This window comes from Cucurbita moschata, unplaced genomic scaffold (genome assembly GCF_002738365.1).
Source record: "Cucurbita moschata cultivar Rifu unplaced genomic scaffold, Cmos_1.0 Cmo_Scf00011, whole genome shotgun sequence".
Lineage (NCBI taxonomy): Eukaryota > Viridiplantae > Streptophyta > Magnoliopsida > Cucurbitales > Cucurbitaceae > Cucurbita > Cucurbita moschata.
In genome coordinates, this window is record NW_019268527.1 from 2,601,437 (window position 1) to 2,627,022 (window position 25,586).

The 25,586-nt window shown below is 34.9% G+C and overlaps 1 protein-coding gene across 4 annotated transcripts; it reads left to right on the forward strand.

Moving 5' to 3' along the window:
* Positions 1-297: 297 nt before the first annotated feature.
* LOC111449639 lies at positions 298-24,407 on the forward strand. 4 transcript variants are annotated; one of them, XM_023089622.1, is made up of 28 exons: positions 298-528; positions 609-775; positions 971-1,062; positions 1,209-1,384; positions 1,465-1,529; positions 1,691-2,033; positions 2,300-2,366; positions 3,326-3,479; positions 4,364-4,531; positions 4,656-4,766; positions 5,835-6,044; positions 6,477-6,578; positions 7,981-8,211; positions 8,948-9,022; positions 9,484-9,564; positions 10,319-10,501; positions 10,611-10,766; positions 12,703-12,795; positions 14,890-14,961; positions 17,684-17,801; positions 18,463-18,641; positions 20,479-20,545; positions 21,802-21,909; positions 21,994-22,100; positions 22,351-22,428; positions 22,557-22,652; positions 22,822-22,917; positions 24,045-24,407. In XM_023089622.1, the coding sequence occupies exons 3-28, from the start codon at positions 1,055-1,057 to the stop codon at positions 24,216-24,218; spliced, it is 3,318 nt and encodes a 1,105-aa protein (XP_022945390.1). In that variant the 5' UTR covers positions 298-528; positions 609-775; positions 971-1,054; the 3' UTR covers positions 24,219-24,407. The 4 variants fall into 4 exon arrangements, with proteins under 4 accessions (XP_022945390.1, XP_022945389.1, XP_022945388.1 ...); XM_023089621.1 differs by having other exon boundaries at positions 674-775; positions 918-1,062; XM_023089620.1 differs by having other exon boundaries at positions 674-775.
* Positions 24,408-25,586: the final 1,179 nt, after the last annotated feature.

The following is a 25,586-nucleotide window of genomic DNA, read 5'->3' on the forward strand; positions in this document are numbered from 1 at the left end:
TATTACTATTTTTAATTAATTTATTTATTTTTCGTAAGTAAAGATAATTGTCGTGGTTATAACAGGTTAATTCTTTTATTTATTTTAGCAAATATTCAAATAATATTTGATAAAATATATATTTTTTATATTTTAGTTGACAAAAATAATAAACTTTTTGTATTTATTATTTAATTGAACCCATTAACAAAAAAAAAAAAAAAAAAAAAAAAAAAAAAAAAAAAGAAAAAAAGAAAAAAAAAGAAGAGATATATATATATATCTAAAAGAAAAATAAAAATTGGTTAATTTCTTAGTTCAGCAATCTAGGATCCAATCAACCCGATTGGTATCTAAATTTTTCAATAATAAACATTATTAGATTCCGAGGATTAGATCCATCTCCGATTTCTCAGCTCAGGCGCTCAATTTCTCAGTTCATGTTTCCATAGCTGTAATTCCAGTTCTCACTTCAACCATTGATTGTTGGTCTCATCGCCATTGTTTCGGCACTCATTTTCTTCGACAAGGTAGCTGCATATAGCCAAGGTATCGATGGGAGTTTTGTTTCTACTGTCTCTCTAGCTTCCAATGGATTCTCTGAAGTTGCAACTTCTTCCCGGTTGCAGAACTGATACGAAGTGAATTGGATGAGGTCGAGTGTTTTATTGCTGAAAGCTACTTCAATTTGCAGGATCCAGTGGCTTCCGGTATTGTAGCAGTCAGAATCGGACCAGCTCGTGGTTCAGCTTGTACTGGGAGGACTCTACACAGTTTGTCATTTGTAGGAATCGAGGTATGGTTAGATTCCTTGACTGGAACTTGAATTGTTTCCTGAATACGTGAAATCCAGGAATGCACAGGAAAAGTCGTTTATCTTGAATCTATTACCTGTGACGTGCATTTGTAATGCTCTGGTTTATGAATTTGATTTCCAGTTGGCTGTTGATTTAACGCATGATGGTATATTCGTTTGTGACTTTGCTACCAGAACAAATTTTATCGCTCTGAGATGGACCGGATGTACATTGTCTGAAATTGAGGGATTTCACTGTTAGTATCATTTAGCTTCACCATGGAAGAGTAAGTGTCTCCTGGATATCTAATGACTATTCTTTTTATGGAACAGTGAAATCGAAGGCTTATCATTTTAGTGTTACTTGAGTTTGCCTGTTTGGACTTCCATTTCTTTTGTTTTGGATGAACAATGTGTTCTTCCTATCATACAGGGAAAATGCCATCGAGCTTTTACAACGCTACAGGCGGGACAGACAGATACTTCTTGATTTTGTACTGTCTGGAAGCTTGATAAAGAAAGTTGTAATGCCTCCTGGTGCTGTTACCCTTGATGATGTTGATCTAGACCAAGTTAGTGTGGATTATGTTCTTAATTGTGCTAAAAAAGGTGCTTTGACTTGTTCATACTCATATTTATAAGTTTCATTTATTTCAAATATATTCTTATGCTATCATCTGCAAAAACAGGCGCCATGCTTGAACTATCTGAAGCCATTAGAGATTATCACGACCTTACGGGGTTTCCTCAGATGGTGAGTATGACATGCAGCCCCCACTCTCTTCTTAGTCTTGTTTTTTCCTTCTTTATTTCACATGCTGTAGGTTCTGTGAATGTAATTTTCCCCTGTCATACTTGATTTATGATTTGAGTTAATAAATCGTTGCTAATATATATGTTATCTTGACATCCCAGAACAATTCAGGTTCTGGAGATGAATTTTTCTTGGTCACAGATTTAGATTCATCAGGGTCGCCTCCAAAAAGGGCGCCACCTCCTGTTCCTGCTTTCACACCTCCTCCTGTCTATACACCTCCGGCAGTAATTGCACCAGTACCTATTCCCACACCATCACTAACTGAAACAAATGTATCCAGATCCGAGTCTTTTGAGTCCTCACATGCTCGGGAACTAACCGTGGACGACATCGAAGATTTTGATGATGATGAAGATGTTGAGGTTAACAGCATGAGGATGTCAAGAAGAAACCCAAATGATGCAGCAGATCTTGCTCTCAAACTGCCCTCTTTTTCAACAGGTAGTATTAAATATATTGGCTGACGGATTGTGTGTGTTGAAATGGCTGGAGTTGTGTGTAGCTGTAGATCTGAACAAGGCAGTGGGCATGCTTAGCTGTTTTAATGTTCTCCAAGTCTTTATTACTTTCTAGGGTATCTAATGTAACAACATCGATCATCTCCATCTGCATTTAGGCTGCAAAGGATAGAATTTTTGAGGTTATATCTTTCAATTTTTTTGACTGTTGGAGAGTCTGTTTTATACTTTCTGTTTTGTTTGTTACAGGAATCACAGATGACGACCTTCGAGAAACAGCATATGAGGTTCTTTTGGCTTGTGCTGGGGCCTCTGGGTATAACATCTTATCTTGTACTTTCTTGCTTTTGCTTTGACTCGTTTCTGGAGTAATTCTCAAGGTCATTGGAGTACATTATTAATGACTCTTAGGTAACTAACCAAGCAATAAACCACCTGACTACTTGAATAATTGTGAAATAGAATGGCAACTTCAGCAACTAATCAGAAAAATGCAAGGAAAAATAAACATTAACTCCCTATGTCTGTTCTTCCTTTTAATAAAAACCTGTTCTCAAGTTTGAGACGTGGCAGGCTGGTCACGGTACCTAAAAAGAAAATAGAAGTTCCACTTCTTTCTTGTGTTGTAGAAAGGTACAATTAAAAGACTAAGATAACTCTAGTGCTTCCGATGGAAATGAATTCATAAAACTGATCTTTAAGATTATAAGGCATACCCCTTTTTTGTATAATTTTATACAATCAATAAAATTGTTTCCAATAAAAAAAAAAAGAAAAGAAGATTATATACGGCATAATACCGCTGTTAATGTCGTAGGCAGCCGTGCTCAATATCTGAAAACAGTATCACTATCCTCCTTAATGTGATCTTTGCCAATAGGGTTTTTCCGATTTTCTGTTGTGGTAGCGATTGGCCTAGACAAAAACATCGGTCTGATAGCATATGATGTAGCCTAGGAATATTTCTCAAGGAAGTCTCTCCAAAATTTTTCATTCATTAAAGAAAAAAGAATAGGGCTACTACAACAGAGCACAATGGAGGCTTTCAGCTAACTTATCAGCTAAAGAAGTAAGAAATGGTAACTGTAAGCTAGTACAATAGCTACTGATAATGCTGCAAGATAAGGAACATACATGTTTAGCCTTTTAATTCACTGTATCATTTTCTTGTCATATGGCTCAGTTATTCCCGTTTTTGACAGAATTTATTGTTCATCTTCATATTAGATTTTGTTATTTCACAATTTCTTAAATCTGTCTTCACTATTTAAATAGGGGTCTTATTGTACCATCAACAGAGAAGAAGAAAGATAGAAGGTCTAAGTTGATGAGGAAGCTTGGACGTAGTAGTAAAAGTGGAATTGTTGTCGAATCTCAACGTGCTCCAGGGTTAGTTGGGTTGCTAGAAGCAATGCGAGTACAGATGGAGGTAGCCTTGTCATTTAATGCTTATCTTGACACGATGACAACTTTTATACTTGATTTTAAATTATTACTTGCATTGTGGATTTTAATGCACTTGATATTATTTATGGATATTCAGCATCCATAGCAATGGAACAGAACCTGTATTCCATACGATTGATTTAGGAATTTAATTCTGTTTGTGGTGACTCTTAAATGGAATTCCGGGACTCATTGAGCAAGCTAGTTTGCAAATGCACTCACCTCATCATGTTAAAGTTTATAATCCTTTGGGATATGGGGTCTCACCAAATTTTTTGAGAGATTTGGTTGGAATTTACATTACAAAAGCATTTTTCATTAATTTATGAAAATATACTCTGATCAAAGTTAAGAAAACAGCTCCCCTAGGGAGAATAAATGAGTACTAAAAGAGTAATTTCCACTGATATGTCTAGAGAGGTTGAAGAGCATTGGGATATTATTCATTTGGTTGTCTCTATATTGTTCTATTGCAACATTTTGTAATTACTAACATGCTATGTACTAATTCGAAAAACGTTTTTTTTTTCCATGCCTCATCAGCCATTGCCCCTGTTTTTTTGCTTTTCCTATCTCAAATAAATTGTCATTTACCTGAAGAGAGAGAGAGAGAGAGAGAGAGAGAGAGAGAGAGAAAAACATTGAGAACGATTGGGATAGAGTCTGGATGTTTTATCTTCTTTGGAGTATGAATATTAGTATTGGTTTTGAGTTTTCTTTGCTTATTTGTATTGTGGGGCTGATGTGTTTTCATATTGTACTACTATCTTCATTTTAAGAAGGCTACTTATCTTATAAGTCTTCGATTGGAGGAATGCTTTATAGTTCATTTTTGCGGCTAAATTTTATTTCTAATACCATTTGCAGATATCCGAGTCAATGGACGTGAGAACACGGAAAGGCCTCCTAAATGCCCTTTCAGGAAAAGTAGGAAAAAGAATGGACACCCTCTTAGTTCCTCTGGAATTGTTGTCATGTATCTCAAAAACAGAATTTTCTGATAGAAAGGCATTTTTACGCTGGCAAAAAAGGCAGGTAAGTTTCTTCATTCTCTTTACTTGCTTCAACACCCCCCTCTATAATTTTATAATAAACCTTTGATTTGACACGTTAAGTGCTCAAATATTCCTGCTGACTTTGATCTTTTGTATGCGAACAGTTGAACATATTGGAGGAGGGTCTTATTAATCACCCTGTTGTTGGATTTGGGGAATCAGGGCGCAAGGCAAGTGAGTTGAGAATTCTTTTGTCAAAGATTGAGGAATCCGAGGTGCGTGTGTTTTTCTCTAAGTTTCATTTTTTAATTCAATTTTACTAGTTTACTCTATTTTTATGCTAATTTTCTTTCTATGAAGTTTTTCCTTTCCCTGATTGAAAAACTATTTTCCATTAAGAGAAATGAAAATGCAAGAGCAAGGACCTTAAGAAATGAGAGGCCCAAAAGAGGGGCCAGAAATGACGAAGAAGGCTCCAACGGTTAAACAATGGGTAGTTATAAAATCTTTTTTTTCTAGACACCCAAATTCTTTTCCCAATTCTCCATGGGACTGAGCCACCTTTTTACTGTCTTCTAATTTTTTTAAAATTTTAATAAACTAAAATAATCTAATATGTCATACTAAAATGATCATTGATCGTATGTTTATCAAATGTCATAAGTTTATAAAGAGGAAAAACTCAATAATACAACAAATTTAAAGTTTAAATGGTCTTAATCGTGTTAGTTTTATTTCTATTATATTTTATTTCAAGCCTAGTTAGTTACATGACTTGATAGGATTTTGAGTATTATTGTAACATAAAGTCACTCTAAAGGATGCAAAAATGTTAAAAATGTATTTTCTTCCCATGGGAATCTTAGAAACCCTTGTTAAAGATAACAACCTTATGGATGCTCACCTCATAGTCAAGCAAGGATACCGAGATGCCTTGGTATCTGTAAGTCTTGCAAGACAAATATGAAAATCTAGCTATTATATTCCTATAAAACAAATGGCTAGAAAGGTTATACATTTTATCTCAATCACATGGATGAATACGATGTTGGTAATTTTGTTGGAGATTTGGAAGGATAGGAATAAAAGATATTTTAAGATAAACATAGAGGAAGAGTAGGTGTAGGTTGTGGTAGAATTTTGTCTCCTCTCATTTACAGATTGGAGTTCTTTTTCCGTTGTCTTCATTTTCTTTTTTGGAGAATCAGGTTGGATGTTTTCTATCATTCTTATTATCTTTTTATGAAAATGGAAGCATAGTTCTTATGGGAAAAAACTGGTTGTGCCATTCTTTTCATACATATGCATACACACGTTTGTAGCTGACATTTTGGAATTTTCAGTCTCTCCCACCTTCCACAGGGGAACTCCAACGAATTGAATGCTTGAGATCCCTTCGAGAGATTGCCATTTCACTTGCTGAGAGGCCAGCTCGGGGTGACCTGACTGGTGAAGTTTGTCACTGGGCTGATGGTTATCATCTTAATGTCAGGCTTTACGAGAAACTTCTTCTCAGTGTCTTTGATATGTTAGATGAGGGAAAGTTGACTGAGGTTAGTGCTTTGTTTTTCTTTGTTAAACACCATTTTCTAAGCTTGTATGACAAGTCAACTGCACCGGTTACCTTCAACTTTTCCAAAATTTAAAGATCTTATTTTTTCTCTGTCTTCCTCTTGTGACTTATCATTCCACTTTACTCAGTAGCTTAGAGATTTTTTACCCTTAGTAAACCCATTTGTATTCTTCTATTTTTCCTGGTGAAAGTTCGTTTTTTTTTTCATAAAAGAGCACGAAAAGAAAGAAGTAAAGAAATAGAAAAGATGCTATCCTAACTTTTTATTGTTTTACTTCACTCTCTTTTGGAGTTTTTTTTCTTCTCACACACTGTTCGAATTTACATTTATAATTGAAAAGAAAATTAGATGCATTTACCGGGGCATTCCTCTTAATCTGCATGGATGATTCTAATCCGTTTATATTTTCAGGAGGTAGAGGAAATCCTTGAGCTCTTGAAGTCAACCTGGCGAGTTCTTGGAATCACAGAGACCATCCATTATACCTGCTTTACTTGGGTACTATTTCGTCAGGTACGACAGCCAGTAAATTATCAAATGAAAAGTTTAAGCCATTATTTTTTTCAGTCAACCCAGCATTCCTTACTATCAAGTTTCCAGGCATCGTGTTTCTCCAAAATTAGCCTATGAAATAATTGAATATATCACTTCACCAATATAAAGAATGTTCACGTGTGAGGAATAGGGACATATTTTAGAAAAAAAAACTATATTAATGAACATAAAGGTATGCTACACATGATAATTTACAAGGATCAGATATTTATCTAACTTAAAAAAAAATCACGTATGTCAAGAAAGAACCTCAGCTGCTCTAAGAACTAGCAAGCAAGGTGGATAAATGAGTGAAATTGACATCCCCATTGCAAAAATAAGCAGGTATCGTATTTTATCTTTTTCGTGAACTATCAATATCTATACCCCTATTTTCTAAAGTAGTAGTAGTGGCGGTGATTGTTCTTCTTTCCCTTTTTCTTTGCAAAGAAAAGCATTAAAATCACAGAAGCAGGAGTATAAAAGAGGGCAGAGAAATAAGTTCTCTCCCTCCCAAAATGATGGGAACTCAAAGAGGGCCCCGTTCAAGGAAGTTCCCATGCAATGCTGTCCAAGATGTAGCCATGTACTATACATTTTCCAAAAATGAACAAAAGTCTCCACTCTGATTCTTAAAAATGATTATTTTTCCCTCAATCCAAAGCATTTAAAGAAGAGTTCTAGCAGCATTTATTCCAAGTATTTTTTGTTTTTCCTCTAAAATACAGGCCTGAAAATCTCTCTGTAGTTTCTATTTTTATTTTATAAGAAACGAATAATTGTATTCAAACCTGACATTATTGCAGAAGTGCAACAGACAAGCCCAAATTTACAGTTCAGAAATTTCTAGAAAAAAATAAAATAAAATTACAGCATAGGTCAAATGATGGAAAATAATATATGGACTCCTCTTCTGATTTGCGAGGACATGCTAGGGAAAGAGAGCTGGTTTTGTTTTTTTTTCCCTCTCTCTGCAGTTTCTGACAACCTAAAACAATTTGATGAAAAGACAACGTGTGAAACAGAAAGCATAGTAAATATAACTTAGAAGCGTATAAAATTCAGTAGAAGATATGTGGTGCTTATCTCTTACAGGGAATACATTGCGAGACTTGGAATGAAACAAATCATGGGGATGCAAAACATATAGAGGTTTATGAGAAGCAAAGTTTTACCTGAGAAGAGAATTTTTTGAACAACTCATCAGTTTAAGTCTCCGATGTTAGTCTCCTTTGTTATATGTCTGAAAATTAAATTTGCGGGTTGACTTTTTTCCTTAAAAAATAAAAATAAAAATAGTGGTTTGACTTGTTTCTGACGGATCAATTTGATTTTGATTTTGATATTCTTATTGTCATCATTATTTCATCTTGCATTACAGTATGTTATTACATCCGAGCAAGGAATGCTGCAACATGCAATTGAGCAGTTGAAGAAAATACCATTGAAGGAACAAAGGGGTCCACAGGAGAGGTTGCACTTAAAAAGTCTACATTCAGAACTGGAAGAGGAAGGGAGCTTTCGAGATTTCTCTTTCTTAAAATCCTTTATTGTTCCAATACAGAGTTGGGCTGATAGGCTGCTTGGAGACTACCATCTGCACTTTTCTGAGGTTCGGTAAACCATTTTGTGACTGCAAAGCTTGGACTGGAGTGGGATTTAACTTTGTTAATTAGGAAAAATTTTCTAGGCCAAAATACGTAGGGGTGTTAGATTTGGTGCTCAACCAATGAATTTATTGGTTCTGTTAAAAAGTTGACTTGATAAGTGCTCTTTCCTGTTCAATCATTGTAAGTATCACGGTTGAATTTGAATTATTGGCATCTTAAATCTACTATGATTGGTTTGCATTTCTATATTTCAGCGTCTAGTTTTGTGGGTCATTGGAGATAGATTGTGACATAGGTAGAGCCATTTTGTGTTTGTGTCGTCTTTTTTAGGTGAATGGTCTATCACAAAAAATAATCCAATTAACTCAATCTTTATTTTTTTTTTTATTTCTGTATGTTGATTGAATCTTTATAGAATATTAGTTTATTAAAGCTCAAGTCATATATTAAAACTCAAGTCATACCTATTCTTCTCTCTTCTCAGTAAACTGTAAATGAATACTGCAAAGAAAGAGTTTCTCTCATTAATCCTTTTTGTGGGGTTTATTATTTTGGGGTTGGAGTAGTACTCTGTTCTGCTTTCCACAGTGGGTTGGGTCGGTCTTCTTTTCCAACGCTTTTGATGTATGCCTTAGATGATTGTCAAGTGTTCTCTCTCCCGTTTCCCTTATTCTTTTCAGTATTCTAAATATAAAGTTCTGTTGTTCACTATTCTAATATTTCTTATGCACCTTGCAGGATCCTAGAAAGATGGGGAATATTGTCACCGTTGCAATGCTTTCCAGGAGGCTACTTTTGGAAGAATCTGAAACTGTATGTCTATGGTTTTATTAGAAGGACATGGATGCTCCAAATAAGTTTGTCAGTGATGGGTTCTTCTCTCACGCAGGCTAGAAAACTGTAGTATATCCGCTGATGCCAGCTCTTGAGCACAGAGGAATAATTGTCTTTGAGATGATAATTCTCTCTCCAACAAAAACTTCCCCAAAAAGATGGACACCTAGCACTCACAGCACTTACATTTTAAAATACCATCTCCTTTTCAATTAACTCTTAACCCTACAATTCCCTTTTTACCCTTCTAGAATAAGTATGCATGACTTGTAGTCTCACATTAAAAGAAGATAGAGGTCCAGGGTTTGGAAGTCTTAGGATGGTAACAACATGCCTTTTCCAACAACATTCATTCACTGAATTTATTTTCCCATATTCTATTTGTTCTTCTTGTGCTTCAGATATATGAATATTAAAACTTTATGGTTCATGTGTTACAGGCAGCAGAATCAATGTCTAGAACAGATAAAGAGCAGATTGAATTCTATATACTATCATCCCTTAAGAATGCATTTTCCAGGGTAAGCGATTATATTATTTGTGCTTTATTTTCTGACTGATGCTTGATGGATGGGACGTATGTTATTGAGATTGTGGGATAATGTTGGTAAATCCTGGCTTGTAACTTGTAGCATTGCCCCTAAACTTCAATTTGGTGTGGAATGGGGTTTCTTTTTGTCCTATTGTTCTTTATCTCCTTCTTGATATGTTGTGTGTTTGTCTGGCATTGAGACTCCTGGACACCTTTTTGGTTGCTGCTCTTTTGTATGTTTAATGGACTTCTATGTTAGAAGCTTTTGGGTTTGGCTTTACCTCAGAATGTATCTCTTAGCTATGACTTTTGTGGGCCATCTATTTTGTGGTCTAAAAAAGATGTTATGGTTGGCTTTTAATGGGGTGTTCTTTTGATCTCTTTGGGCTGAGAGAAATGGTCAAATTTTTAGCGATCTCCAATTTAGAAGCTTCGTTGAGTTGGTTGTTTTTAGTTATTTGTATTGGCGCAAATGTAAATGCCCCTTTTCTGGTTATAGTTTTTTTTTTGTCTTTAATTGCTAATTGAAGCTCTTTCATGTAGTACACCTTTGGTGACTGGGAGCGTTCAACTCATTTTATTTCATTTATCAATAAATTGTTTCTCTTCTCAAAAACATTACTCAACCATCCATTATTTGTAATTGTACTCAATTCCCTTATAAAAAACTGAAACATTTGAAAAACTTCATTTCCCTGCATTGAACGTTATTTGTTTTACTACTTCATTGTTTTATTCTGCAGGTTTTGCATTCCGTGGAGAAATCTGATAGAAATCACGAACATCCTCTAGCCTTGCTTGCTGAAGAGACAAAAAAACTTCTAAAGAGGGATTCATCTCTTTTCATACCAATCTTATCTCAAAGGGACGCTCAAGCATCCATTGTTTCTGCATCACTTCTCCATAAACTTTATGGTCATAGACTGGTAAGATTATAGCCATTTTTGGTAAGGTTGTTTCATAATTCCTGTCTTTTTAGTCCATGATGCAGTGGGGTATTATTCTGAAATCTCAAGTTCTTTCGAAACCTTGTAGAAACCCTTCCTCGATGGAGTCGAACATCTGACTGAGGATGTTGTATCTGTATTTCCGGCAGCCAATAGCCTCGAGGAGTATATATTAACCCTCATCACATCTACGTGTGAAGAGCTGGGTGCTGATATTCACATCAGAAAACTTGCTCTATACCAGGTTAGACACCAGTTGCAACTTGCTTAAAGTTTTCCCCTTGTTTCTATGAAAAAGATATCTTCTCTTTCGTTCCTTTGTAAGTGTGTAAATTGCTTTCAAGATTATCAAAGGGAACAATTTCTGCCCCATGAGAAAAGATTATAGATATTGAGGTAACATTAATTATAAAATGGGGGATTCTTGATTTAAAAGTATAGAATTTTAAATTTAGTACTTCGTTTTCTAAAAAGATTACAAGATGCTATTGTATCTCTTGGTGTGCTATTATCAATGAGGTTAACATGAGGATAGCTCAACTGGTCAAGGCATGTGGACAGGAGGTTCAAATTCCTCCCTTCTACATGTTGGTATTCACAAGGAGTGGATATCAATAATTCTTATAATAACTGATAATTGATTGAGTCTTGAAGGGGTATCATTAGCAATGAACTCCTAGCTCCATCCAAACAAAATTGGCAAAAAAATCTGTTCCCAATATTTCTTTTCTTTTTGTTTTTATGTAAAAAAAAAATTCATTGATGTATAAAATTTACAGTAGGGATGTTAATCCTTTGTGATTACAAATGACCTTCCCTAGAAATAGCATGGTAAATAACAAGATCAAAGAGCCTAGCATGAGATTGTTCCTTATCTAGGAAGACCCTTCGATTACGTTCTTGCCAAAGAATCAAAAAAAAAAAAAAAAAAAAAAAAAAAAGGCACGGATGAGATTCTTCTACAGCAAAGCTTTAGGATCCTTGAAGGGGTTGTGCGACAGAGCTTGTGGAGGAAATCTTTAACCCCCCAAGGAAAAGTTAAATACCAACCAAAGGCTTTGAGAGCCCTGTTCTAGAAGTGACGGCCATAGGGGCAGTTAATGAACAAATGATTCAGTGATTCATCATTAGTTTAGCACATAGGGCACCACCTTGGGGTCAAAGCCAAATAAGGCATTCTTCTCTGAAGGTGTTCTTTGGTATTTATAGCTTTCTGTGCTCCCAGAAGAAATTTTTTTTATCTTTTTTTGGTACTTCTCTTTCCAGATTTTGTGGGCCAATAAAGGATCCAGGATAGTCATTTTTTTCTCCCATATCAGACAGTAAGGATTTTGTGGAGAAGGATCTGCATTAGGGAGCCATCTCAAAGACTCGATGAGAGGACTATTGGAGCGAAATCTAGGCTCAATTCAGCCCATTCAACAGCTTCCTCATCGTTTAAATGTCTGCTCTCGATGTTTTGTTGAGGCCCTCCATTTATAGCTGACTGAAACCTTCGACATATCTTTTTTCATTCTTTCCATTGCTCTGGCTGCATGCACCAAAAGTAGAAAGGATAATAGTAGCATTAGGAAGTATGGTAAAGCGCATTCAATTTTGGGATGCTATTTTATTTATTGACGATAAGGTGAAGTTCTCCCATGATCAGTTCAATCCTCTATGTACATTATTGATAGTTATGCTTATGCATATTTATGTGTGTTTGTGAGTGTATAATGAAAAATCATACTACCAGAAAGAAAATGGAAGGATACAACCTAGAAACACAAAAAATCAGCCCAAAACAAAAGGAGCCTAGAAAAATCCAAAGACAAAAGCCTCTAGAAAAAAACTCCTACTGTTCACAAATGAGAAGTAAAAGATGGTCATAAAACTCTCTGGTTACAGACACCTAACGGAGGTGTTACACCTGATCGAAGGTCAAACCTTCTCTGAGATGTCTCCACCTAAAAATTCTCCTATTGCTCTCAAGTCACTTTTCTGGGGAGACAAAACTCTACTAAATCTATTTTTCATAAATATAGACGTTGAAGTTGGTAGATTTTTTTTTTTAAAATAATAATAATATAATTTTTTTGGGGTATAAAATCTTAAAATTGCTATTGCTTCCCAGTACTTGGTTCCGTCCATGAATATTTTTCTCATGCTCTCATGGTATCAACATTTCTTAAATTTTTTAGATTGAATCTATATCTGGAACCTTGGTGCTGCGCTGGGTCAACTCACAACTTGGACGGATCTTAGGATGGGTGGAAAGAGCTTTCCAACAAGAGGCAAGCACATAACCTTTTTTTTTCAGTAAACTTCCTAGTTCTGTGTTTTTAAATTCTACCATTCATCCAGGTCATCGTAGTGAAATAGTATTGCTCATATAAATTTAAAACAGAAGTGGTTACTTAAATATTCAAATATAGTTTTGTATTGTAACTGGAAAAGTGTCCAATGAACTATGACTAATATTTGAAAAATGTTCTGTAAATCACCACCAGACAGTTTTTACTTAATCTCGTTTACTTTCTTGGTCGTGAGTTTTGACATATAGGTTGTCCAAGTGGTGTACGATCTCTAGCATGGTAAACTAAAATGAATTTCACTTAGTTATATCGCTTTTGTTCTTACTGATTTGCTCTATTATAATACTTTTAAGGCCATTTTATTATTAATATTAATTCGAAGGTCAACAGTGTTGGATTTGATCAGATTAATTTGTTTTTGAAATGAGATCCTATTGCTACATTTCTGTCGTGCTCTTTCTCTGGTGCCTATGGAAAGAGAGAAATGATACAAATTTTTAAGGCAAGGAGAAAACAACAGCAGCCCTCACTATCTTTTAGGGTCTTTTCTTGGTGCAAAAACTTTCTTCCTTTCAGTAACTATAACTTCCCTTCTCTGATAATCAATTGCAGAAACTTTTTCTGGATGTTTCAAGTTATCAATGAAACTGTTTCCTAAAAAATTTTGTTTTTTAATAATGGGATCTTGTCAAGGATTTCTTATCCGTGTTCTAAGTACAGATTAATTGTGTTTTTGTTTAATCAGGGTGAAAATAACGGTTGGGTGTTATATCCCCTTGGATGTGTGGTTGGTTTGTTTGTACTGTCCCATAAATGAAACGTTGCTGTTTCCCTAAGAACTTATTTCGTCGTAATTTAGTGGTTGGTTTACCCAGTGTCTGATGTATTCTTTTGCTATCTGTAATATCGACACTTTTGTGCAATATCTTTTGGGGCAGTCATGTAATTTTAGTGGTTAGGTATCCCAGTTAGCCACAATTAGCCAATAAGAACAATGTTACCATGCCTATGTTCACTAGGTTGTAGACATTCAAAATAATGAATGTATATGACTACTTATACTCGTGGTAGAGTTGGGCCAAATCAATTTTATGTTACCATGCCCATGTTACTGTGTCTAAACCTATAAATATCACTAGTTCTAAGTATTCAAAATAACATTATATAACTAAGATAAATTATTTTTGGTCCCTAAATTTTAAAATAAATTTCACTTTTGTCCCTAAGTTTTAGAATGTGATATTTTTATCCCGAGGTTTTGAAAAATCCTCACATTGGAAGACTTTGCCAATATCTGCTTATTAGCTACGGGGAAAAAAGTGGCTAGATCTTTTTAATTCTCTAATATTTTAGTTAGCTAACATGACAACAACTTATTACTTTTATTTTCAAGTTCTGCTTACACAGTAATTTGAGTAATAAATTAAACATATTTATCTATTGTTCTTCCCGTCTGCATCTCCCTCTCTATAAATACATACTCAAACAAAAACGTGCTGTCAACCTGACATGCTGCCAATCTATGACAATAAAATCCGCCAATACTTAGGCTTACCTTTAAAAGTGTACCGTCAAGAAGAAGAAACCCCATTCTGTAAACGAGAAAGAACACTATTTTCTTTTAGGCTGATATGCAAAATTCTGTTTTCTGGACTTTTGGGGGCTTTCTGAAAAAGATGAAAAGAAAGTAGAAATGGGTGGGGGCGTGCGTTAGTATTTATTGTTAAATGTTCGAAGGGCAAGAGGGTCTGAAGTTATGATTTCTTTGCTGAACATTTTGTTTAATATAAGTATTTAATGTCTAATGTTATTAAATTAGGTTTAAGAACTAAATTTGCTACGTAAGCTTATTTTGACATATAAAACTAGTTGCCACTTCAGCATAAAATATTGTAAGATATAAGGGTTAAAAAATCTAAGATGTCTCTCATGTCATATCCGTGATATTGACAAGTTTATTTTATTTTCTTGTCTAACAGCTTGCTTTTTTTTTTCTTTTTTTTTTTATCTGCTTTTATCGAACCCTTTAATGTATTAGTAGTAATCTATATATTCTATCTCCTTTTGATACAGCGATGGAATCCAATATCCCCTCAGCAGCGTCATGGAAGTTCAATTGTCGAAGTCTATAGAATCGTTGAGGAGGTATGGCTGTCACTCTTTTATGCTTTTCATGACATTTTTTCCTGGTTATGAGTGTTAACTTGAAACTACTTTCACTCTATTGACGATTGTTATTACATTCTTGTGAATCCTTCTGTGGGCGTGAACACTGGCCTACATTACCGTGCTTGCTAAAATTAGGCATTGAATAAACGAAGGGGCACAGTGAATGACTAATTAAGCGCAACAAGGGTGTGGCTTTGTCATAAAGTTTTATTCATGTTTGTGTTATTGCTGGCCGTAGTGTTATAATTACACATTATAATGAAAAAATGTGCAGTTCAGAAAGAAGTTTATTTAGCTGTCTAAAACCACTTCTTTTTTTTTTTTTTTTTACAATAAACAAAACTTATCATTGAATAAATGAAAAGAGACTAAAGCTCAAGGGATACAAACTTTGCAAAGAAGTAGAACAAGACAAAATATCATAAAGTGACCCAATAGGAAGATCGTCAAAGAAAAGCTAAAAAGTAGACAAGCTTGGAACAAACGAATAAAAATAAAACTTGCGAAGGAAGAACCAAAGAAGCCAGCTCTCTGGAGGCTCACACAAAAGGCCGAAAAAAGCAACATAGAGGCTTCTCACTCCCAAAAAAAAAATCCTTACGCTGAATCTTTGGATAACAATGAAGGAATTTCATGTATTTCAAGACCACAAGCTTCAATAAGAGATGCAAATTTGCAAAGCATTGATGAAGAGAGGAAGAGTCTCCTTTGTTTTCCTAAAGTAAAAAGAAATTGATTTCCCATAGACAGCATTAATGATTCCACTCTACTTAGGCGATCTTTAGATTCAAACACAGAGTCATCATAACGAGAGGGAGAAGGAAGAGTTTTTTTTTTCTTTCTTTTCCGAGAAGAGAAACAAAGTTCATTGATAAATAAAATAGAAGGAGCTTAAAGGGCTCCTAACACCAAGAGGTGACTTACAAGAGTCGAAGAAGAAAGACTATAATCTCTTAAAAGGATGTTTAGTCTTACACTAGTACAAAGCATGAAATAAAATCAAATTAAAAAATGATCAAAAGTCGAGAAATCATCCCTAAAAGTTCTTATGTTCTTCTCACAACAGAGATACCGGAAGAAAGTCTAGTTGATAAAGAGCCACAAGGTCTTTTTCACTCCTTGAGAAGGATGACCCTCAAATACTGAAGCCAGAAGATAAAAAATGTCATTTGGCAAAATCATAGGCGGCTCAAAAGCCTCAAGCACTGTTGTCCAATGCTGAGAAGCAAGGGTGTAGTAGGAAAAAAGATGACTAGGAGATTCTAGGTGAGAATGACACATCACACACCATGAAGAAGATAGAGTAATACACAGCATGGCTAAGTTCCCATAAGAAAATTTTAATTTTCTTAGGGTAAATACTCTTCCAAACACTAAATACAAGTTAGTCGAACTAGGACCAATGAAATGAACTAAAATCATCCGTGAGAGATTTTACAGTAAAAGCTTTGGTGGGATCAAGAGGTCAAATCCAACAGTCATCAGTTGACCCTATGATATACGGCAAGAGAAATTGGGTTAGACTCCAATACCCCCAAATCATTCAGATTACGATGCAAACACAAGTCTCAAGCAGCATTCAAACTATTCCTAGCCTGTGCAGCCGTAAGATTTGGTTTAGTAGTAAAATGAAAAAGCCCTGGATAGGCAGTAGCAAAAGTCTCACAATTCAACCAAGCTTCATTCCAAAAATAAGTACTCCTCCCGTTGCCAAAACATCTTTGGACACGATTAGTAACAAGGTAACATGCTAAAAAACTATGTTAAAAATGCTAAAATGATAATAAAAGGAATTAACCAAGAGTAATATCTAATTAACCACTAATCCTACTACATCGGTAGATATCACGTATTAGTATGTGTAAACTTTACTCCTTGATATCAATGTCAGTATCTCCAGTTATCTGATACTTGTATGTGATTCTTACTGGCATAAGTAACAATCATGGGCATTAACCTCCGGGTGAGTAGGTATCATGTGTAAGTGACAATCATGAGCATTAACATCTGGGTGAGTAGATAGTATGGGCAAAATGTGCCAGTTACAAAATAATGCCCACAATTGTTTTTGGCATTTTTTTTGAACTAGGATGGCTAATGCTAATGAAGAATTAAAGATTGAAGAAAGATTTGGGTGGGTTTTTTATGATTCTACAATTGGCATAAAATTTTTTGCATGCTATAGTTGCTATATCTTGAAGCAGTATAGTATAATTTGATAATCCAGTTGAAATCATGATCGATGATGATGAAGAGGAGAATATTGTTGATGTATTTGTTCTATCTGTTGGTTGTGTGTAATTGGCATTGTTATCTTACGGAACACTGGGTCTTTAGCCCTTCAATGTTTTGGGTATTCTTAGTTTTTTTAATTTCAAAAGCTAGAATCAATTTTACTTCTCTGTTATGTGGTCCTGGGTTGAAAAGTTGAGTTTTCTTGTTTTAGTATAAGGATCTCAAAGCACTCTTGTGGAGCTTTCATTCATAGAAGCCAATGTATTTTGAAAATAACAACCTTCTTGGAAGGATAGTTTCCAGACAATTAATATTTTTTTTGCATTTTATCTTTAAGTTATTAGAAACTTTCTGCTGATGTCTTGAATTGTTGTCGGGATGGTTTTAAATGTCTGTGTGCATGTGTGTGTGTGTCAGCCCATCAACTCTATTTTCTTATAATCATGTTGGCCCTTCTATGCAGACTGTGGATCAATTTTTTGCTCTTCAAGTCCCAATGAGGCTGACTGAACTTAATTGCTTGCTTCGTGGCATAGACAATGCATTTCAGGTGTATGCCAATCGTATCATTGAGAACATGAGTAAGTATTGCATTCAGACTTTTGATTTAATTACTCGTTCACATTTTTATTGTTATTTTTATCTTCTTCAATAAGAGACCTGCTTTCTTGAAGAGAAATGAAACTACAAAAGGGGGCCTACAAGAAGAAATTGCCCAAACATGGAGCTAAATAGTGAGAAACAAGAGATCATAGGAAGTTGCCCTAATGTTTTTTTTTTTTATAAATATAATTCATAATAGATTATTATTATTATTATTATTATTATTATTATTATTTTTAATGAGAATACTTAAATTAAGAGATTGAAATGAGCCTCCCATACGGACATCAAAATTTCTGAACATTCTCCTATTTCTGTCCAGCTAAAAACTCCCTAAAGTAATGGGAAAGACCAGCTTACCCAATTATCATGACCTCATCCTTGTCCTTGTTGTCATCATTGGCGATGCTACTGTTATTACTAGTGACGTTGTTTCTTTCTCCTCCATCCTTCATTTTGTCCTATGTTGCAATTTTTATTAGGAAGTCTCCAAATATCTCTCTCATTCATGTGTATTTTTCCTTTTCCTACCACCATGCTCATCATATTCTTATATTTGAGCTCTACACATCCTTTTCTTTTTCGTGATTTTTGCTTTAAAATTACAAATAACTTACGGTATCTAATTTGTTCATGCAGCAAACAAGGAGGATCTCATTCCCCCTCTTCCAATTCTCACACGATACACGAAGGAATCCGGAATAAAAGCTTTTGTGAAGAAGGAAATATTTGACTCCAAGATGACTGATGAAAGGAGATCCACTGAAATTAATGTGTTGACTACACCAACACTATGCGTTCAGTTGAATACATTATATGTGAGTTTCAGTTGCTATTTATTGTCAACCTTACTTCGTATAAAAAATATCTAGTTCATTTTCCTGTATATTTGTTTCAATTTTATGCTGGATCTTTTTGCAATGATTATTTGATGGTTATAGCCTAAGATGATGACAATTGATTCTGGCTTCCAATCTTAAGTTCGCTGAGTAGAACTTTTTACATGTGGTCCTATGGTTCAACTTTATCTCATGAGATTTGATTTCATTTTATTTTTCAGCCTGCGTTATTACCTGTAGATCTTTCTAAGCTTCCTTGTGCCTTTTGCTAATTCTCAGCTTGCTACCCAAAATTGAAACTCTAAGCTAATTAACAAGGATTATCCTGGAAAAAGCTGAGTTCCTTTCTAGTGCTAGGGGGAAGGGTAGGCTCATGGTCTTCATGGCATTTGTTTCTTTGGAGTGAGGTCTGCCTTTATTTCCAATTCAAGGAAGAGAGAGGAGAAACTATTTTCCAGAAGGGTTGAAGGAGAGTCACAAGTTAGAATTCAGGTCAATTGGTTGATCGGCCCATCAATTTTTCAAAGGAGAGAAAGCAGGCTTGGGGTGTGAACAAGTAGAGGAGCAGAGAAGAGGTCTTGCCTTCATCAAGGTGGAAGCTGGTCGTTGGTTTACTAGTGCCGAAAAAAAATGGATTTTTTTATAACTTTGGACTTGGGCTCAAGCTCAGCAATGGAGGTTTGGGGAGGGTTGGAAGTGCGTCAGGCTTTGATGAAGAATGAACACGCGAAGTATGGTAAGTGCTGAAGGATGTGAAGGGCCGTGTAAGATGTTTGAAATGGAGCAGCTTGATAGGGAAAGAAATTGATTTAGGCCCCAGGTTTTTTCCAAGAGGAGTAAAATGCATGGAGGGTGGAGACCCACTGGCTTCAACTGGTCTTTTTCCTTTTTCGCTTAAACTTTCATTTGGACTTCAAACCTCTCTAATCTTTCAAGTGTCTGCTAGTCATGTGGTTAGTTGCTTTGATGTGGTCGCGGCCATTTAAATTGTTAGTTGGTGCTTATTGCTATTTTCTTCTTTTTGGTATTGTACGGTGTCAAGTCAGTTTTGCCTGAGGTAAAGTTATTTGTTATCAGCTTGAGTTTTAATAAATTCTGCAAGATTCCCTCAGGAATCTTCGTTGTCTTCCTCTTCCACTTCATGGGTACCCTTCAAATGTGGACTTAGCCATGTTGGCTCTCAAACCTAAAGTTTTTAAACTCTTGTGAACTGATTTGGTTCTATGATTCAGTAGTTCTATTAGGATAATCTCATAATTTCTCGTTGGTGAAAGGATCTCTCTACCTTCAAATACAGTCATGTTAAGTTTCTGGAGGAAAAAGAAAACGAGGAGACAGCAGCTTCTTGACTTAGGTTTAGGATTTATGGACCAGAAATGTTCGATACTGTGTAAAAACTGAAGGGTGATTGATATTTTGTACTCATTCTGAAATGACTTAAAACATTGATTTACTAGCAGAGAATTTGCCAACCGTTTAAGGAAACTACTTCCAGGCCTAAATGTTTATTGAAGTAATCTCTTATTGGAGGGAAGAACCCCTCCAGAAATAATAGAATGTAAGGATATGATTTCAGTTTTCAATCTTCAATCCTTTTCCCGGGTTCCCTTTGTTTTTAACGAAGAAGAAACAAGTAATATTGGCTGCTATTCAAGGGTTGTTATATTAATACATATCAATTGTTATAATGCTTGTTTAGTTCTATTATTTTGTTGCATTTAAATCAAAGAAACGATTAGCTCTAGGCTCTTGGTTATTTATCATTCATTTCCAAGTGATGAAGTTATAATGATGATATTGTTGTGACTATTCACAGTATGCAATTAGCCAGCTGAACAAGTTGGAGGACAGCATCTGGGATCGTTGGGCAAGCAAAAAAAATCGTACGGACACACACCTTTATTTATTTATATATATTTTTTGTTTTAACTTTTAAGTATGTGTGAGTGTACGTGCTCTTGTACATTTAACTTCGTTCTACTGAAAGTGTGGTTATTTTTTCTTTAGGATGGCAGAATTTCTATTAATAGAAAATGATTTAGTTATAGGAGGATGGGGATTCCTTTCAACTAGTAAAACTAATTGAAAAAAAAATCCTGATGCAATGTATCAGAAATGTTTTAATTGCAAGCCCAAAAATGAGGCTGAAACTATATTCCTTAGAGTGGACAAGTAAGATATTCATCTTTGTCTTAATATTTGCCTAGTTATTTAAACGAAGCTGCAACTGCCCATTTTCAAATTGCATGCCCATTTCGTAGTTGCACAGTAGATGTTCAACAGAAAGCCATCCAAAATTTTTGAAAAAACTGAATCAAGACATTGAACATAAGGACAAAGAAAAAGTAAAGAATGAGCAAATGCCATAATCCCTATATGTTGAGTGCAGCCGTTGTGAGAAATAAAAATGAGGCCCCTTCTCTATTGAATTTTAATATCTCGGGAATTAGCCCTCAAAAGAGTCTATTATAAGCATCATAAGACATGATGATCGGAAGGAAGCCCCTTATGCTTATTGAAGTAATGGCATGTAACGATAGGCTTGGAAGAGTTGCTACATATTAGTAACATAACTCTTTCTATAGATAACTTAATCGTCCCTTATTGAGTGAAATCTGATATGACTTGCAGATATGTGCAGATCAAACTCTTTTGTATCATGAGATGATGAATTCTCTCAAGAATTAATATTTGATGCAAATCTCGTTTTATCTCTATAGTTTAATTTCCTAAAAGAAGAATCAAATTCACGAATGAGGAAAATGTTGTAGAAATTATGTGAAGTAAATCTGGAAGTAATATAGAGACCACTGTGCTCAATGTATTAACAAAATAGTTTTTTGTAACCCATTACAGAAGGAAATTTTTATGATGAAAAAGATAAATGGAAATTCCCATTTATAACTTCAGGATCCACTTGTTTGGTTCCCCATGTATTTCTAAAAATTGAAATGTATAGTTTGAATTGGGGAATATGTATGCATTCTAACTTTGCTGTGTATTTCATTAATATCAGAGTCACTTGTGAATCTCATGATGGTTATAGACTTAGGAGTTTTATCCTTTACAGAACTACATTATATAATAAACCTGCCTTGTCATACCATAATAATATGTGAATGTTGATTTTCCTGGGTAGAAAAATCCATGGATGAAGAATCAAAAAGTGGTACCAAGAAAAAGGAATCCTTTGATGGAAGCCGAAAGGATATAAATACTGCTACAGACCGCATTTGTGAGTTTACTGGTAAGATTTGTAGGAAGAATTTATTGCTGTCAATTTTCACGAACTCATATCTTCGTAAAACTCAAAAGTTTTCTCTATTTTCAGGAACAAAAATTGTCTTCTGGGATCTGAGGGAGCCATTCATTGATGGCCTCTATAAACCTAGTGTTTTCCATTCTAGGTTGGAAGCCCTAATTGAACCCCTTGATACGGTAGGAGTTTCCTTGCAATCTTCATGTATATTGATAGTTTTGTCACTAATGTATACTTTACCTTGTATTCTGTAAAAAGTTCGTAGTTTTGATATAATAATGAGTTTTCCCCTTCGTTTGATGTCCGTGTGATGTTTTAGATGGAGATTACATTGGTACTCCAGATTCTTTATTTTTTACTATTATTATTCTTTTATGGGAAACAATGCACTCCAGCTTGGTAGTTTTCACATTGTGGTCAATTGTGCAGGAACTAAGTAAACTCTGTGATATTATTGTTGAGCCACTCAGAGATCGCATTGTGACCAGCCTCCTTCAAGCATCACTGGTCAATTTCTTCACCTTGTTCTATGGAAACATATATTTTACTCTCTCTCTGAACTTTCCGTCTTCGCCACTTCATTTAATCTGTATTATCATTTATTTTCTTGTTTCTAACACTGTTTAAATTTTCAGGACGGTCTTCTTCGAGTGATACTGGATGGAGGGCCGTCACGGCTATTTAGCACCAGTGATGCAAAGCTATTAGAAGAAGATTTAGAGGTCTTGAAGGTATTTACGATTCTTTCATTTCAGGGCTTATAAATGTTCATTGTTGGGATATTGGAATTTCAAAATGTTTGAAATTCTTAGGATCAAGAAACCTCGTGAATATGTTGAGTTGCCTTGTTTGTTCATAATGATTTCTATATGAGAAGACTGACCCCTTATCGATTGTTAGGAATTTTTCATTTCTGGAGGAGATGGTCTTCCACGAGGGGTGGTTGAAAATCTGGTAGCACATGTACGGGATGTCATAAAGTTGCATGGTTATGAGGTTAGTTTCTTTCTCTGTTTTGCATTTGTAGTTGATGGTTCCTGCAAAATCCGTAGCCTTAAATCCAAAAATGCTGAAAATGCTTCGTACTTTTCAGTTTTTTCTGATTTTTTTCCTCTGTTCTTAACTTCTTGATATGTCGAGGAGCTGGATCGATAGCCAAAAAATGGCCTCTAAATCACCTCTGTTTTTAGTAAACCCATATGCTGTAGGACGTGTAAACACACAGTAAACCCATAGAATTAAGAGGAGTACGCTCCTGATGTAAATTCGAAAGGTCTCTAGTTCCCATGAATTGTTTCAATTCAACTTGCATTTAAAAAATTTCCTCATTGGATAACAATTTTATTATTATTATTATTTTCTTTCTGAAAATTATGCTTGCTATATCTATATCTGCTCGTACATATGCCTTCTTTGTTTACTATTTTACTTCTTAAAAATGCTTTTAAATCCCAGCAGATTTCGTTGTTCTTTTCCTGGAGAATGAAGTTTTTTTTTTTTTTTTTTTTTTTGTTACTATGTAACAGTGAAGCCCACCGCTAGCAGATACTATCCTCTTTGGGTTTTCCCTTTCGGGGTTGTAGATACTGTCCTCTTTCGGGCTTCTCCTCAAGGTTTTTAAAATGCGTCTGATAGGGAGAGGTTTCCACACCCTTATAAAGAATATTTCATTCCCCTCTCCAATGAATATGGGATCTCACAGTCCACACATTGGTTGTATAAGGGTGTGAAAACCTTTCCCTAGCCAACGCATTTTAAAACTTTGAGAGAAAGCCTAAAAAAAAAAAAGTACAAAAAGACAATATCTGCTAGCCTTACATACATTGTACCACAGTGAACTTGGGTTGTTACATACATTGTACCACAAATATTGTGAGAGATTTGAATCTTAAACTTCATAAAAAAGAATAGGAATAGATATCCCGAACTGTCGAGCTAAACTCAGCTACTACGTCTAATACTCATATACGTAAGCATTTAGGTTTTTTACTTGAACACATTCTTATACCTCAGCAAACTTCACGAAAAAGTAGGCACTTTTTAGCCACTTCTTTTCACAATGTATCTCATATGAATGCCACTCTAAACTGCATAAGCGCAATGGAACCCTTCTTGTTTTGCAGACCAGAGAACTGATTGAGGATTTGAGATCTGCTAGTGGAGGAAACATGCATAGCAGCAGATACAAGCCAGGGGCAGATTCCAAAACTTTGTTGAGAATACTGTGTCATAGGAGTGATTCAGAAGCCTCCCAATTTCTCAAGAAACAGTACAGGATTCCCAAATCTTCAGTGTAAATTATTACCTTGCCCTGTTTACATGATGTTAATGATGTTTAGGCTGCTTAATTGACAGTTTGACCAGATTGTTATGTTTTTTCTTTTCTTAGAAGGATCTATCTCTTCTTTTAATTCAATTTTTTGATAACGTACGTGTTGTAATAGTCGATATTGTTACTTATATTTATTTTGATCTATTTTGTTTCAGGTCTTGTTTGTCATTGTCAATGGGTTTTTTTAAGACCTAAAATTACATCTTCGCCTAAGCTACCCTTAATCATGTAATTAAGGTCTAATTTAATACTTTAAGAGAAAGAAACTGTTGTTTAAAAATAAAAGAGGGTTGTGATGCTGATTTTTATAGCCTTGAGATGCCCATTAATTTTGGGACGAGGTGGTACTCAATGATATTATAGCTTATTTGATAGTTTTTTAGACATTAAATATCATTGGATAGGTTACATTTTATTGGCACCGGAAGAACTAACACATTATGTCAGGATAACGAATCTTCCACTTTTTGATGGAATGGTTAAGAGATTATCTATGACTAATCTCTTCGCAACTTATTAATGGATGGTATATCAATTTGGGTGTGGATGTTCTTATTTGCTTCTCAGAATTACTCTGCTGGGTTTGGAGTCGTATTGACTCAGTAATAACTAAACCATAGGAACATTGTATTTCTATATGAGAATTTGAACTTACAGTTGAATTGTACTTTAGTGAAATAACATCAACAATGTGACATTTTATTATGTTTCATTTTTTTATTTTTCCTTTTACCTCTTCTTTCGTTATTGTATTTCAATTTTTGGGATACCAATATTTTTGGGAGGGAGTCCTTAATTCATTAAAAAATGGGAATACTACCTTCATTAGGATGGCCATTCTAAAAAGTTATTGCTGGTAAATGATCGGTATTTCTTGTAGAACTGAAACTAGTAGGGCAAATGACTACTACATTTTCGTTTAGAGATCTTTTTAAATTTACGAACTTAACATATCATTTTTTGAAACTTTAAGGACTCGATAAAAAGGGTTTTTAATTTCAATGATTAATATATATATATATATATATATATATATATATATATATATATACACGGATTTCTTGAGTGTTCGCGTTTAATTATGGCATAAAACAACTTGCTAAGCTGGTCTTTGGTTGACGCTATTATGTGGAAAAAAACTCTACTCAAAGATTAGAGATGGAACTGGTACTATGTCTCTGTCTTTGACCTCTCGATTGAGCAGTCATTTTTCGTATCTGTCTGTGGTGCGCCCTATCATATCACCCTAAATCTAAGCGATGGAAGCGCCAAACCTTTATAGTGGGGTAAAAGAAAAGAGATTCATTGACTCAACCTATCCCACTAATAAATA

Excerpts from the sequence above, each read along its gene's own strand:
- LOC111449639 (XM_023089622.1), top strand. Across the intron at positions 9,565-10,318 it reads TTAAGAATGCATTTTCCAGG|GTTTTGCATTCCGTGGAGAA; the intron begins GTAAGCGATTAT and ends TTTATTCTGCAG. Across the intron at positions 22,101-22,350 it reads TAATTGAACCCCTTGATACG|GAACTAAGTAAACTCTGTGA; the intron begins GTAGGAGTTTCC and ends TCAATTGTGCAG.